The 15,904-nt window shown below is 34.1% G+C and overlaps 1 protein-coding gene across 1 annotated transcript; it reads left to right on the top strand.

Moving 5' to 3' along the window:
* Nucleotides 1-2,735: 2,735 nt before the first annotated feature.
* LOC115445600 (ras-related and estrogen-regulated growth inhibitor) lies at nucleotides 2,736-14,485 on the top strand (the record flags this gene model as incomplete). The annotated part of the gene is given in 4 exon segments (XM_037446318.1): nucleotides 2,736-2,792; nucleotides 3,757-3,830; nucleotides 12,698-12,874; nucleotides 13,501-14,485. Coding segments are annotated over 4 exon segments (542 nt in total), but the record flags the coding sequence as incomplete, so codon positions are not given.
* Nucleotides 14,486-15,904: the final 1,419 nt, after the last annotated feature.

Here is a 15,904-nt window from a genome sequence, read left to right as displayed (position 1 = left end):
ACCTCACACCGATGGTCGTAGCACAAACTCGCAACTCAACTAGTTCCACATTTTCAGATTTAATTATTATGCGTTCAATTCGAATGTCTCGAATGCGTCGCCATCGGAACCAGTGGGACTTTATAAATTATAATGCAAAAAAAATGATTAAAAAATAATTGGCACTGATTCATGTCTGTGTCATTACTAAATTGTATAATACCGGGTGGGGCTTACAGCGGATTATTTAATCAAAATACACGTTGAAATGATTTCCATTTTGACGGTTCATTTTCCATAAAATATTTATTTCATATTACATTTCAAAAATTCATGCCAATTAGAATCTGCCTCTATTTATAAGCTGTATAAATTTTACACTCCCAAAATACATTTTAGCATAGTTTGTAAATATAAAATTGGGAAGCTTTACGCCTAAACAATAAAAGCGTTTTATACTATGTTTTATATTTATCAAATCTTTTAAAATCAATATAAAAAATATCTTTGTTTACGAAAAATATATAAGCATCGATATATATGTACTACGTACTAGATTTGGCGTTTCGAACATTCACTGTGTTCAACTGAATTGAACTGTCATTAATTCAAACTGATTTTAGTACGGTGTCTATATTGATGCTTTACGTTGTGTACGGAGTGGCGCTCAAATATAAAACACGAGTCTAAGTGTAAACCTGGATGTGGATAAAAAATATTTGTCAAATGAGTAAAATTATTTCTTGTTTAAGGAATTTCCTAAGTAATATTTTATTATATTAAATATTGTTTGAGAAATTCCCTGAATTAATAATTCATATTGCACCCATTTTTCGCCTTCTATGTTAAGTCCCATGTGACAAGGGGTTATCCTAATGCTATTTATCAGGCCCATTTCCCGACTCCAGACTGATACTGACTACAAATCTCAATACCACTTTGCCCGACCCGGGATTTCAACCAGAGACCACAACGCAATAGTCGTATCGCGCACGCAAAACATAACGCCACCAAGGTTATAACACAAATTAGCTATCACAGCAGGAAGGCTTTACAATCTTGGATAACAAAACCCTAAACCGCTACTCAACAACTCTTATCGACACATTTTTAGCTAAACTGAAGGCCAATGCACCTCACGACGGCGCGACGCGGCCGATAAGTGACGAGTTATAAATTCCTTCGAATTGACAGCGGCGGTGGGCCAAGAACGCGGCGTGTTCTGCCGAAACGACTGGCTATTATACCGCCCACATTTCTGCGCACCGCTGATATTTTTAAAATACTAGACAAAATAATGTAGTGTGTGGACGAAAATAAGAATGGACTGAGAGGAATTTGTGCATGCCAATTTAGGTTGGGTTTGGAACAGTTAGAAGTGAAGATTTTAATTGTTTTATACAATTCCTATCCGGCGCAGTAGAGGTGTAAATTATGTACATACTTATAATCTGATGTTAAGTTTTGTTTATATCCTTATTTAAGCAGCTTTGACGTTTTTCTCGACTATTTCGTATACGTCCATCCTGATCGTCGCTACACACTCATAATTCCAAAACGTTTGTTTACTAAAACCTTAACGCTCACAGACGCAATAGTATCCGAAATATCGGATATATTTATTCCTAAGTTTGGACTTGCAAGTTCTTGCAGCAATAACTATATTGCGCAAGAACTACCAAATGTATAATCTAGCGGCAATATTAAATAATTATATACATATGCGACTTGCCACAAAGCCTGAAAAACTTCATAATTTGCAGAACTCAGATTTCCCTGATTATTAACACAGAAAACATTGCTTGGGAAACTCGATCTTTGCGATTTTAAACATCGCTTAAAATTTACGGTGTTAAATATATAACGATAGTCTTCTAACTAAAGAATACCTCGTAAAACTAGCGGCTACAATTAAAAAGGACATTTCTGATGAAATGTAATGAACGACCCAAGACGTCCCATAGATGATACGACAAATTTAAGATGATGTGTCAAAGGGTGCTATTAGTTCTAAATATATAATAAACGACCTCTATAAAAGTGTCATCGATATCTAAATATTGAGGACATTTTTTTAATAATATCGTTTTTGTACTGTATTTTGTAACTGTAAGCACAAATAATCAGATTTTCCTATTTTTTTCAGCACAGACTTGGCATTAGTAGTAGTTCTATCACAAACAATATCTATTGTATTGAATATCATTCGTAAATCTTAAAAAAAAAATATGCAAATCACATTAAAAGTAATCTAATCAGTGTAAAGAAAAACATATTATTCGACGCGGTAGTATCGACAACCAACCGCGGATCCTATGTAAGAGCTTTTTGCCTCGTCGATTGATAGACCCCCCTGGTCCTCATTGACGACAATATATATAGTTTTTGCTTCTGTGTCTCTTATTAAAAATAATATATTTTGTCATCCCCTTTTTCTTTTTATTTTGTCTCTCGTATTGCTATGGAGGGAAGTGGACAATTAATGCCACTGCTGATCCTGGCTTACAGGACTTGTAGTGGTGGGTGTGAGGGCGGGAAAGTCTCTATATCCCCGTTTTGTTCGTATATTCTGTCCTTACATTATTATCGAAAATCGTTTATTTCAACATGGCATTTATTTGTTCATTTAGGCAGACTCAGAAAATATAATTAGCCCAAGGCCTACCCAACTCTCGGTCCACTTCTGTCGACAATGTATTTTAATGTAATTATTGTATTTTTTTTGTCGTGTTAACAATTCCTTGTACTTGTTTCAGCACTCACGGTCCGCTTCCTCACCAAACGTTATATCGGAGAGTACGACCATCAGCAAGGTAAGGCATCTAATACACAAGCAGCGGCGTAGCGTAGTCGAGCTGAGGGTTGTAGACAGCTGCATTTTTAGGGAGGCTTTCTCTATTTTTTAATGGAGTTATGTCCTTACGTATTTGTTGCGTGGGAAAGTAGCTGAGAGCTTCTCGTGAACCTTTTTTTGCTCTCGCCCGCCAAAATTATCAACAAACTTAATTGTAATTGTAATCATCAAAAAAAGTCATGATTCTCTAACTGTCTTCTGTTGAAAAGTAATTTTAAGTAGATGGTTTGTTTCACGCGTAATGTTATGACCATGCAGTGTTATAGCATTTAATCGTTCCAACATAGAGAGCTCTAGTAATTATAATTTGTGCATATCGATAGTTGGAAGGGTAATTGAATTAAGCGAAATGTTTTTGCGACGCAAAATTTCATACATATTTAATATCAGCACTTTTTTCTATATTTTTTTTAACCTAGCTAAAATTTTTCGAATAAAAATGTCGTTTAAGTGAATTAGCCTATCAAACGTCGATATGATATATCCTAAATGTAAAAAATAAAACTACGTAATATGAAATATGAAATTTCCGCTTTGCCACCCTTTGGATCAAAATTTTATATTGGCTTCCTCTCCCCAACCCCTTAGTTGGAAGTCGGGCACTCCATTGATAAATAGGTGTAATCGTTTCATAATGAATAGTACGTATCGTTTGTGAATATCCCAATGCAAAAATATTAATAACTGATCCATAAGCGTGTGCTCACACGCTACCTATAATCCTCAGGTAAAATCTTCCCAAGCTTTGTGTTCTCTACAAATAACGCAAATTCTAAATTAAAAATGTTACTTTTAGTCTCTGTGTCTCCTACGTTTCCATTAGCGGCTTTTGTGAAAATTTATTAAACTTATCGTTTTTACGGTATATTAAAATAAAATATATGATGAATAACTTTTAATATTTTTCCATTTATTGTTTACAGAAAGCAAATATAAGCATGAAGCTATGTTGGACGGCGAGCCTGTACTTTTCGAAATTTTAGACACTTGCCCAAAGGTATGTTATACAAATTCAGCACTGGAATTATTTTAATTAATTTATTTTTCTCGAAAGTAAAAATAATCCTTTGTATTGTAGCCCATTATTGTGTTTTGTACTTTATTATTTCTAAATTCAGGTCGCACCAAACAAAGCCTATTCTTTTTCTTTTTTTTTCCCTTTTATTGCGGATTACGGAGTGATCGAGCTGATTTTCCTTTACACCCGTCTGTTCTTGTTAAACTTATATTTAAAAAAAATGTTAATACTAAGAAAACATTAAAATAATATAGTTGTTTTCGCTGGATGCAGGCCGCTTTAGAAAGTTCGTCTGAAAATTATTAAGAAGACGCTAATATTCACCAGTGAACAGTCATATGCTCATGATGATCTAATGGTAAATTTTAAAAAGATTTTAAAGGAGATTTAATATTGCTAAATAAGTTTTACTACTTTACCTTCCGACTTCGGAGAGATGAATAACATTGCGCGAAAGCGGAGCACAGCCGAGGAAATTATAAAAATAAATTATTACATTAGACTTTTTAAACCGAAGATATTCGTAGATATCGATTTTGAAGCCATTAAAAATGAAATACAAAATAGGACCTATTTTTCCAATACTAACATTATATCTGCTATTTGGAATTGAAGGCATGCCTAGACATCGATTTTATGGTAAATTGGTTTTAGAACAAGGAAATCCGAAATGGAGGGACCGAAGCCCTATTTATGCAAAATGGGCCCGGTAATACAATAATTAACCATATCGCCATCCTTCATCACATATGTAAATAGTTACTTAAAAAAATATAATATATGTCATGTACATCATCAGTAATATTTCCTAGCAAATCAAGTTCGAACATCGAAATGAAGGAAAACATCGTGTCGAAACCTGCACACCTGAGAGGTTCTCTATAGAAATTTCGAAGGTGTGTGAAGTCTATAAATCCGCACTAGGCCAGCGTGTTGGACTAAGGCCTCATCCCTCTTAGTAGTAGAGGAGGCTCGTGCCCAACAGTGGGACAGTCTATAATACAGGGCTGATATTATTATATTATTATTATACAGCAACACGGTCTAAAATATCCTCTTTATTACATTACATAAAAATCGGATGTGGTTTCATTTTTCCCCCATATTCTCCGAAGCGGAAGATTTCTAACCGTATAATCATGGATTATTGCTAACTTATATTAATGGGGGTTAAATACACTTAAAATATAAAAATAAGAGTATAATAGAAATTACCTAACATATTTAGTCACACAAGCAATAAGCCTGTGCTGTGGGTGGTAGGTCTCTCATATGTGAGAGTCCGCCTGGTAGGTACCCGCGCTAGGTCTATTTCCGCCGCCAAAGAGCAGTGTGAAGTCACTGTTGTGTTCCAGTTTGAAGAACTTTGTAGCCACTGAACTACTGGACAATAAGACTTAACTGTCATCTCTCAGGGCCCTAATTCTGTATGATAGTGTAAACGCGTAACGCGGCCGTGTCATGTTATCTTCGAGAAATGTGCATGGAATGTTATTCTGTAAGCCAAATTTCTATAGTCCTAAACATGATGCGTTGTGTTACGTGCTTGTTACACACTGTCAAAATAACGTGCGGGATAGAGAATAAGGCCCCAGGATGGCGAGCGCAATGGAATACCAAACAACAGTTTGTAATTCAAGTTGTATGATGGTGTTTCTACAGTTTATGGGCGGTCGTATCGCTTACCATGAAGCGAATGGTAACCTCGTCTCGCCATTCAAAGCGATAAAAAAATGTATTATGCGCCCCCACTTCGGTGGGTGCTAGCCAGCAGACAGGATGAAATGTGTTCTCATAGAAAATTGAGGAAAGGAAATTTTGTGAATGATACTTATAAATCGCTAAGATTTTATCACGATCGTTTTTTAAATACGCAATTTATTTATGAGTCAATTAGTCATAATGATTTCTTATGTTTACGCGAATGTTAGACATTGAAATAAAACTAAAAACTATTTAAACGGATTTTATCGCGGTTTTTTATTCCCGAAGCGTCACGGGGACTGAGGTGTTGTTCATCCGTAAAGTCAAAGTTACAATATCTACCTGTTATCATTTTTAAAAATTTTATGACGACTAATTTTGGGTCCAACTTTTGGGAACGATCCTGTTGACATCCGGCAGAACCAGCTTCCCATCATCTTAGGATCAGCCTTAATTTAATCGCAAATATAGGTAGGAATCAGTGTTTTTGGCAAGTTTGCCATTCGCATTAATGATTTGAGCCTCCTTCAGTTTCAGCCATCTGCATACAAGAAGCGTACAAGGTGTTCTGCAACTGTGGCTTCTTTATATAGGACAAACAAAAGAAATATGGACCCGCGTAAAAGAACATATAGCTGACGTGAAACACCGACGCTCTGAAGTCTGTAGTCATGAACATTCTGAAGGAGGCTCCAATCATTATTTGCGATTAGACAAGCCACAAATCCTTGCCAAAGAACACCGATTCCTACCTAGGATGATTCGCGAGGCTATTGAAATTAAAAACACCCGAATTTCAATAGGGAAGATGGTTGGAAGCTTGCACAAGCCTGGGATCCTGTTCTACATTTAATTAAATCGGATCCCAAAAGACCGGCTGCCAGACCTCAAGACACTGTGAGCTCATTCTGCGTAGATCGGACCGTCAACAGATAAAATTTTTTAAAATGTTGTATATTTGAAAAATGTAGGTAGATATTGTAACTTTGACTTTACGGATGAACAACACCTCAGTCCCCCCCGTGACCATGAAGGCTGCAAAGTCTTCGAAACGTCGGGAGAAAATAATAATATAAAAAACCGCGATAAAATCCGTTTAAATAGTTTTTAGTTTTATTTCAATGTCAATTAGTCATACTAAAAGTATAGATTGATACCCCAGTGTTGATGAAATATAGATGCCGTGTTATAATATTCTTTTGTATTCCTCTTAAGGTAAGAGTAATACAAAAGAAATTATTACCATAGTTATTAGTTTTTAATACCACATCAAACACTTGAAAGTCATTTCTTTTTATGATAAACGGAAAAAACAAATTTAAATCTAATTACTTACTTCTCAGATATAAATAACGAAAAAGAATAAGAAGTAAGTAGTTAATTAAAAAATAATTATTAATAAGGACATAAAACTATTATAATAACTAGTTGACCCGACTGACGTTGTCCCGTCTTAACTATGAATTTGCAATTTCAAACAATTTACAGTTATATAAAATTCATATTTTCGTTAAGTTTTCTTAAATTTTCAAATTTTCCGCGCATTTTTTTTATTTTTTTCTGTCGTAAGAACCTTCTCTTGACAATAACAAACACAACAAAAAAAAAAGGTGAAATCAGTCCAGCCGTTCACGCGTGATGGCGTGACCAAGGGAAATAGGGATTCATTTTTATATATATAGAAGATATGTTATATTTGCAATACATCATAAAATCAGAAAATACTGTTATATTTTAAATTAATATCCTCATACCAATAAAGCATATGGGACTACGACTACTGTACTCTACCGTAAGCGTCTATTCTCTTTGCCAGGGATTTCTTTTTTATTTTCATGTAAGTGAATTACGAATTTCATGTACGTAAGGAAAATGCTGGTTTTCATTTACAGATTAAATTCAAGACGGTTTAATCAATAATCATTAAATTATTTTTGATAATATTAACCGTCTTCAATATAAAGTTCGATTTCAAAAACTGGGTCAGATGTTTCAATAATTAAATATAGTTAACGAAATGTTTCATTTTTGTATAAATATGGGGCTACTTGGAAAACGAAATAATTAATTATACATTCGGATAACACTTATATCATTTCTTTGAGTATTTTTCAGCTATGAATTAAAATTGATAATTATCACATTAAAAAAAACAGTAAGTAATTTCTAGAGCCCATAAGAAGCATTTTTCGAGTACCTACACCTAATGCCTACCGTTGTGTTCTAGTTTTGTGTACGAGACGTAACATCCCCGCAATAACCCGCAGTAATTTGTAATTCTATTGATTATTATGTATTAATTTGAGTTGCTACTGATCAAAGGCAGTCATCGCTACAGACGGGAGGATTGCTTACTGCAATTCACTATGTTAAAAACGTTTCTCCGAATTAAAAAATACATTCTTTAATAAACATTTACCCGAACCCCGCATATAACGTCAGCAATTTTGGGCTTAGATTTAATTACCTTTTTTCGGGGTACCTATACAGTTTATCTTTTATAATTTAGATTTTATTAAAACGCGACGCGTCAGCCCTAGCTAGCAATACACGTACAGCCCGTTAGGTAGCTTTTTCCTAAAAACTCATATAAATGGCTGCCAGACCTCAAGACACTGTGAGCTCATTCTGCGTAGATCGGACCGTCAACATAAAAATTTTAAAAAGTTTTAAACTCATATAAATACTGCATTTTTCCGAATATTACGAAATTTTATGACTATAACATATGTTCATGAACATCGCCAACGGCCTGTAAAATGTACTTTACCCCTGAATATATTAGGGTTTAGTTATTAATCACTTGAAGATTTTAGCAACTTTTTAATACCTTCCCTTTTAGTGATACGTAGTTTTAGAGATTTAATTATATGAAAAACAAATAATTGATCGGGTACCGGTTCTCGGTTAAATAATCGCGTATTTAAAATAGCTACTAAATCTTACCTCCACCCCTTTTCGAGCTTCTCATGATTAATAGTTGATACCTTAGAAGCAAAAGAATACATTCTGATCTATTGCTGTGTGAATATACAAAGCAGGCCACAACGAACTTATATAGCTGGCTAAATGACCACCTAAATAAAATAAATAGGAGCAGCTACCGATCAATGAAAAACGTTTTTCCGTTTAAAGATCCCACTGTATTTTTACGAGATAAATGAGATAATATTCAAAGACACATATAATTTAGAATTTGTTTCCAATTCACTGCTTATAATGAAATACGTACATGTAATTCGTACTTAAGTGCACCGATTGAGTGCCTCTTCCGAGAAAAACATTGCATTAATTAATTGGAAAAGTTAATACTCTACGAAGGTTTCTCAATAGAAACCTTGGTAGAGCATTACCTTTTCTATATCAATAGATTCAATAAAATATTAATAACAAACAGGAATAGTAACAATGCATTCATGTGATATTTATGCCGAATTTATAGAATTTGTAATTATTGATTTTAGAAATTACACTGCCTCCGTGGTGTTGTACTGCATGCGCGGCACAACAGCGCTCTGAGGTCCTGGGTTCAAATCTCGGGTCGGGCAAAGTGATATTTGTATTTTTTGCTCAGTATCAGCCTATATTCTGAAATTTGTGTCCGGTATATAGGGGGTACGTTTGCCCCCTATCACATCATGGGACGAAACACCCTTGGCAATAAGTGGGTGCCCTGGTTACCTGTTTACCTCTGCATACCCCTTCGGAGATAAATGCGTGATGTTTTGTGTATGTGTGTGTGATACCCGTGTTGTTAATATCATAATATAGTTTGTACCTCCTACCTTCTTTAATGAATATCAGATAGATTTACATCTTAATTACCAATGTAAAATATTTGATATTGATATTTGTAGATATTATAATGTACGTACATAGGTGATATATCGCTTCTGATGCATCTAGGTTGTATGTGTGCATCCGCGCTTCCGTCCGGCGCGGCAGTGTCCGGCTCAGTTTCTGACAACTGCTTGTTCCGTCGACATCGCCGTCATTGATATCGAATTGTATAACGGTCGGAATTTTAAATTTCAATAAGTATCGTAAAATAACAGTTCAGTTCCTTGGTTCTTTCTAGTTAGTTTTCGTGCGGTCAGTGTGTTGTTTTAAAGTTCCAAAGTTCTGGAAGTTGGTAAGATTATGAACAGATTATTCAGTATTTAAAGTAAATATTTTATGTGTTAATAATACTAGATAGTAAGTCTCTACAAAGCCGTTTTGACATTACGTTACTAAATGAAACGGGCTTCGTGTTTTGTCGAAAAAACACATTGAGCAGCTCCAACAGCAGATTTTAACAAATGTTTTAATTTCGGACAATATAAATATTAATAAAAATTTATCTTAATTTTACACGTCCTAATGCCACCACAACTACTGTAAACAGAGTTCGTGGGGGCGAGATATCACATTTTCAGTTATAAATATACTCACGCACACCCCATATTCGCAGTAAATTACGAAGAGTTAAAAAATCATAAAACAAAAGCCAAAGCTTTTTTACAACAATGTTAGTGGAGGGAAAGAGACAATTGAAATGCTAATTAACTTAAATGTCATTTTTTTTGGGAAAAAATAATTTGGTTATCAAAAGATAGAAAAACAGTGTTGATTTTAAATATGTATGAAACTTAGTGTCGAAAATGTGTCACTTAACCGTCGATGGTTTTATTTATTAACGTATTGTCAAAGACGCCCTGTGAGAACCCGTCTTCAGGTAATTCATTAACCAGAGTAGATATTAAATAAAATTGCTTTTGTTTTCTTTTTTCCATTCCATATCACACAAGCTTACGCAAGCCTGACTGCTTGATTGTATAATCTTTTATAAGAGATGCTTATATTCTACTAGAGGACTATTGCGAATGTTACTCGAAATATTTTTGATAAGTTATACGTATCCGCTATAATTGTGGCATATTTTGTATTTATATAGGCTTTATATTTTAACTTTTATTAGTTTTATCAATATCGTGATAGAGTTGACATGCCCGGGATTGTAATAAAGTTCTTGCGGGACACCACCACAATTTTTTCTTGGGTAAAATTATTTTGAAGCTACCGTACTGGGGCATGAGTGCGATAACGTTGGTTTTAATTAGTCGTAATTACATTTATTCAGCGAGTATTCCGGAGACTAGATTCTTCACACTTGTCTATGCGAAAACTGGCAATGGACCCGAAATTGTTTTGACGCTACGGATGTTCGAGAGCTGGTGGTAATCAAGGGTAAGGAGTATAAAAGTGTATACTATGATGTTGAGTAGCAGGTATACATACCTATTCTAAGGTATACTTTACAGTCGTTCTTACCCAGCCGGACCACGAAAGGACTTTTCTTTTGTACTAAGTTAACATAGATTTTTAATTTTTTATTACATTTTGGAAATTGTCCACCTTATTTTCAAATACAATGAAAACAGCTTAATAGGATACGTTTAATACACATAGTTAGTCCCTGCAACTTGAGACATATTTTCATAAATTATACCTACTATCCAGTTCGAATATCGTAAGATACAATCACACAGCACTTAGATAAGCTACGATGCAATATTTATGTGCGATGACGTCACTAGCAATGGCGGCCGGCATCGACGTTTTAGGCCCCGAGGGTGACAGATTAAAAATCCTAAAATTTAATGACAATAATAAAATATTTACAATACATTTAAAACTAAAAAATGTATGTTATAAATATTTTTGCCAACTGTTCTTTCTCCTGGAGCAATTTTATATTTTTTGGTTACAACATTCGAACACCTTACTGTGGGTCAAAAAGTAAAGTGAGTTAGGGGTTGCAATAACGAAAAACTCACGTCTCTTCAAGAACCTAAGATCGCTCCCTGTAAATCCCTGTAAATAATCCTGCCTGCTCCCTATAATCAACTAACAATCTCGAGATTGGATGACTGGCCTTTGTTCATCAACTAGTTAGCATTAGATGAACACTTTTGTTAAGTACTTAATATATTTATAAATAATTACACTAGGATGTAACGCAATTTACAAATACATGATATACATTATAATAACTCTAACAACTTTATAAACGTATAATTCGACACTTACACAAAATTAATACATAGTTCGTTAAATTTTTCCCTTTTCCGCATTATACGTTTCTCGTAACGCATTTTGGCGGGGTCTTTTTAAAATCGTCTTAAACGTGTTATACTGTTCATTAAATATCTATAATATAAAATCAACTTTATTTTGTGCGAGGAAAAGCGCAGTATCGCTACCACTGCTAAGGGTGAATAGTTGTTTTGCGGTCCCTTTCTGTACAAGGCTAAGATGATGTCGAACTCTAAAGGATGCTTTTGGCGTCTAGCACAGCTGTAGACCGACCATTCCCATTATCGTCCTTTTCGGGTAGCTTAATCGGAACAGTCGAGCGAGCAGCTCCCATTGTTTTCTCCCTGACTTCCTTTAACTCGACTGATTTAATCAACTTTTAAATAAGAAATAATTTCATACATATCTTATAATCATGAGACATACTATGTATTTTATTTGTAAGTTTGTTTGTTCATCTCACTAAATGTATTGAAATAATTTCAATGTGCTCTTCAAAGCTTTAAAGCAAATAATTAATTAGTGCCTTAGTTTAATACAGATAGATAGAATTGGAAACAGCTCGATCACTACATAAATATTAAAATTTGTATTCCATAGATAATATTAAAACTGCATATGGTGCGGCGGTTATCTTTTGTTTAGAGTTAAGTATATATCCTAATTCTGCGCTTATTTCATTTCTCAGTAACTTGTATTTTTGTTGGTGTCATGACTATAACCTTAGGGAAGTTGAAACAGATGATGCAAAGATCGGGCTTACGCTATAGAAGCTCTATTTTCTCTCCCCATTGGAAATTAAATAATATAATATGTTCAGAAATCGAGACGTGGACTTGCTTAAATAGTTTAATATAACTTATTATATTATATTTGTTCAGAATGCAGTCTAGTGACACCTTCGCCTCAACTCAACGTCGTCCTTGCACCCACCATCGTACTAGAACCTCGATTATACCCAAAACTTGTTGCAGGGTCGGCAATTAACTACAACTATTTATGTTATTTTAATTTTGCAAACACGGTTAATTGGCTGTTATTTTTACCAGATGTTTCTTTTCCAGAGCATAGACGAGTTACCATCTAGCGACATAGCCCAGTGGGCGGATGGTTTGTTCCTCGTATATTCCATAACAGACAGAGAGTCGTTCAACTATGTCCGCAGAGCCAAACAGATCCTCCAGCCCGAGATACCGCTAACACTGGTTGGCAATAAGGCTGATATGGTACACTTGCGGCAGGTATGCCATAGACAAAATAACAACGGGATATGTTGTACTAATCGTTTAACAAACTATTAAGGTATAATTAAAAACAATAATTCCACACAAAACGTTGTCAGAAAGTATGACACATGCATGAAATTATTATTAACAACAATAGGAATATAATATTGAATGATTCGCTTTTCTTTATTCGGCTGTCCCCTGTCATGCTTGTTATCCGGGGATAGATGGCAATGCTACTACGAACCGAAATGTATTGTAATGTGATATATCCAGATTTTCCATTTTAAATTGAACGCATGTGCCAAACGTATGTTCGGTCACGTGTAAAAAGAATTTTCGTTTTTGTATAAAAATCGTTTGGACGACGACACGTATTATTTACAGGATTTATTTACTACGTGTACATATCACATCTTTATCACAATGCATTCTTCGATGACGGAAACCAGATGTCTATAAATCATAACTATTATATCAGGAGGTTGCTCGCTCGGTTTCTAGTCTAGCAAGATACGACGAAGACATTTATTTTTGGAACTGGTTCAAACATTACCCCAATGAAGCTACTGCGTCGTGGTGGAAGTGTACCTTAATTCAGGTCCATGTTAGTCCTGGTATTTACAAGTTTTGTTTTACAGGTGAGTCCGGAAGAGGGTGAGATCTTAGCTAAAGATTTCGAATGTGGTTTTGCGGAGGTGGCTGCCGCGGAACAGGTGCATCCGGTTGGGGATGTCTTTCACGACTTGTGTCGTGAAGTACTGGCTTTGAGGCGGCGGGCGAAACATAGTCTCCTCGATAGAATGTTGGGCTCGAAATCGGCTTATAGGGTCTACTCTAGGGGGAAAAGTGATAGCGCTTTACCCAAAGAATAAATAACGAGATAGTCACACACTTTATTTAATTAATGTTCCCAGCAGCGGATCTAGCGAGGTTGGTGTAACTCCGAGGAGACTGGGGGAAAATATTCCTTAATAACTTTTACTTAATAATCCATAGTAAAAATTCCAAAAATGGAGTCATTTAACTTAAGCACTTCAAGATGATAGATCAAACTAGATCCGCTCCTGGTTATACGTCTAGATTTTTTGAATTCTCAGTGTTAGGCACCTAGTCGTGATTGTAATGGGTAGGCAATTGACCCTAGTCAACGGTGTGACAGTATACTGTCATATTATAATATGAATGTTTTTTTGTTAGTAAAGAAAGACTTTACATTAATGTAGTTGTACGCTTAGTATATTCGCTTGTATGATTGAAAAGAAGTTGCATAAATTATTTTTGACATTTTTTGACGATACTCCATCGTTTAATATCAATAGTATTTACTAGCCTCAGTCAAGTTATCGTCCTACTCACAAATGAATAGAATGTCTACGCCCTAGACTGTAAAAAGGACATAAATATTAGTCGCGTAAACCCTATGTTTCTTCCTATAGAGTACAGAGTGGTTCATTTCCCGCATGTTGCTCAGTCCGTTCAGTTTCTACGTCGTCAAAAAATTACAGAAATAATGTTGATGTTTTTTTTACTCTGATGCATTTGATTGTTAGAGATGTACGATTTATTGGTTAATTATATAATTTTCATAATTATTTAACGAATAAAATGTTTATTTAAACCTTTTTTTTATTTGTGTTGTATATTTTGTGCTTATAATATCGCCAATGTGCGGTCAGTGTTTTATAATATTCCATTGTAAGTCAACAATAGAAAAATCCAAAATGCAAAAGAAAAAGACAAACAATGATATAATAATGGACTGCGATTAAAATGACTAGCAGCCATAGAGGCAACCCCAGAATCACTGTCACAATGGGCGATATGCGCAAAGTGGCCCCAAATTAAAATAATGTGTTACCCTACTCAGCGGGCCCCTACACAACAACCAATCAGAAGACGCTATTTAGTTTACATCACGCAATTGACAGTTAAATGACATCGATTTAAAGATGGCACCCTATAACGTTTGTGGTTAAAATTTATGGCGCACTGCTTTTATTATTAGCAATATAGGTTATGTGCCCACTTGAATTCGAAAATAAAATGTAGCTGCGCGTCATTTTGTTTTAAAATGAAGTAATGACGAATGTCGAAATAATGGGTCCCGCTTAATTAAAAATTATGAAGTAATTTTTATAATTTTTGGTTTTTGATTTTATTGCTTTAGAATTCTTGAGCACGTATATTATGCACACTAGAGAGACATATTTAAATATTTTTCTCTTAATGTAAGCAACCCTACTCCATAATTGTGCAAGTGAAAGCTGATAAGGACCATTGTATATTATTTTATTCGTCATCATTTATTAAGCAGTTCTTACAAGTATGATATTATTACTAATTTATGAAGAGACTTCTTATTATGATAAAATTAAATTTAGTTCAATTAATAAAAATCAATTAATAATTTATTTCAATTAAATTAAAACAATGTTATATGTATTGTTTAGTTGTTATTTCAGATTCTTTCAGCTGTCAAGTGCAGAATTAATAAATTTAATTTATCCAATAATATTCTATATACGTAGATAGTTGTGTATCTTTCTTAAACTCGTATCGACAAAAGGCGTTTTTCTGTTCTAAAATTAAAATCCTAAATTGTGAAAACTAAAAAAAAATATAAAATTACGTTCTATATATTTATTACTTAATAATTGCAATATTATCCAAATTCACAAATTTATTGTTTAATGTTTAAATCAAAAATCTTTATAATTATATTTTTCGTGATACGAAGTTAAGAAAGTAACTTATTGATATTAAATTTAAAATATATTAAATATAAACGTAGGTCCATTTTGAATATATTCAATTTTATTACTTACTGCACTTTTATCTTAATGCACTTATTAGGAAAATATATCCATATATTATGCACAAACATTTTAAAATTGTAATCGAAATTAAAATAAAATAATTAACTACCTATAGAGGTGTTTATTATTTTATAATAGTGCTTAATTTCTTTATGAAAGCTTACCCACAAAACGTTCTGTCGGAGTTGTTTTCGCCTTTGCTTCCACGGCACATAGGGTACTAAAT

This window comes from Manduca sexta, unplaced genomic scaffold (genome assembly GCF_014839805.1).
Source record: "Manduca sexta isolate Smith_Timp_Sample1 unplaced genomic scaffold, JHU_Msex_v1.0 HiC_scaffold_2851, whole genome shotgun sequence".
In the NCBI taxonomy this organism is placed as follows: Eukaryota; Metazoa; Arthropoda; class Insecta; order Lepidoptera; family Sphingidae; genus Manduca; species Manduca sexta.
The sequence above is the reverse complement of the archived record's forward strand: the minus strand, read 5'-3'. Positions and strand labels throughout refer to the sequence as shown.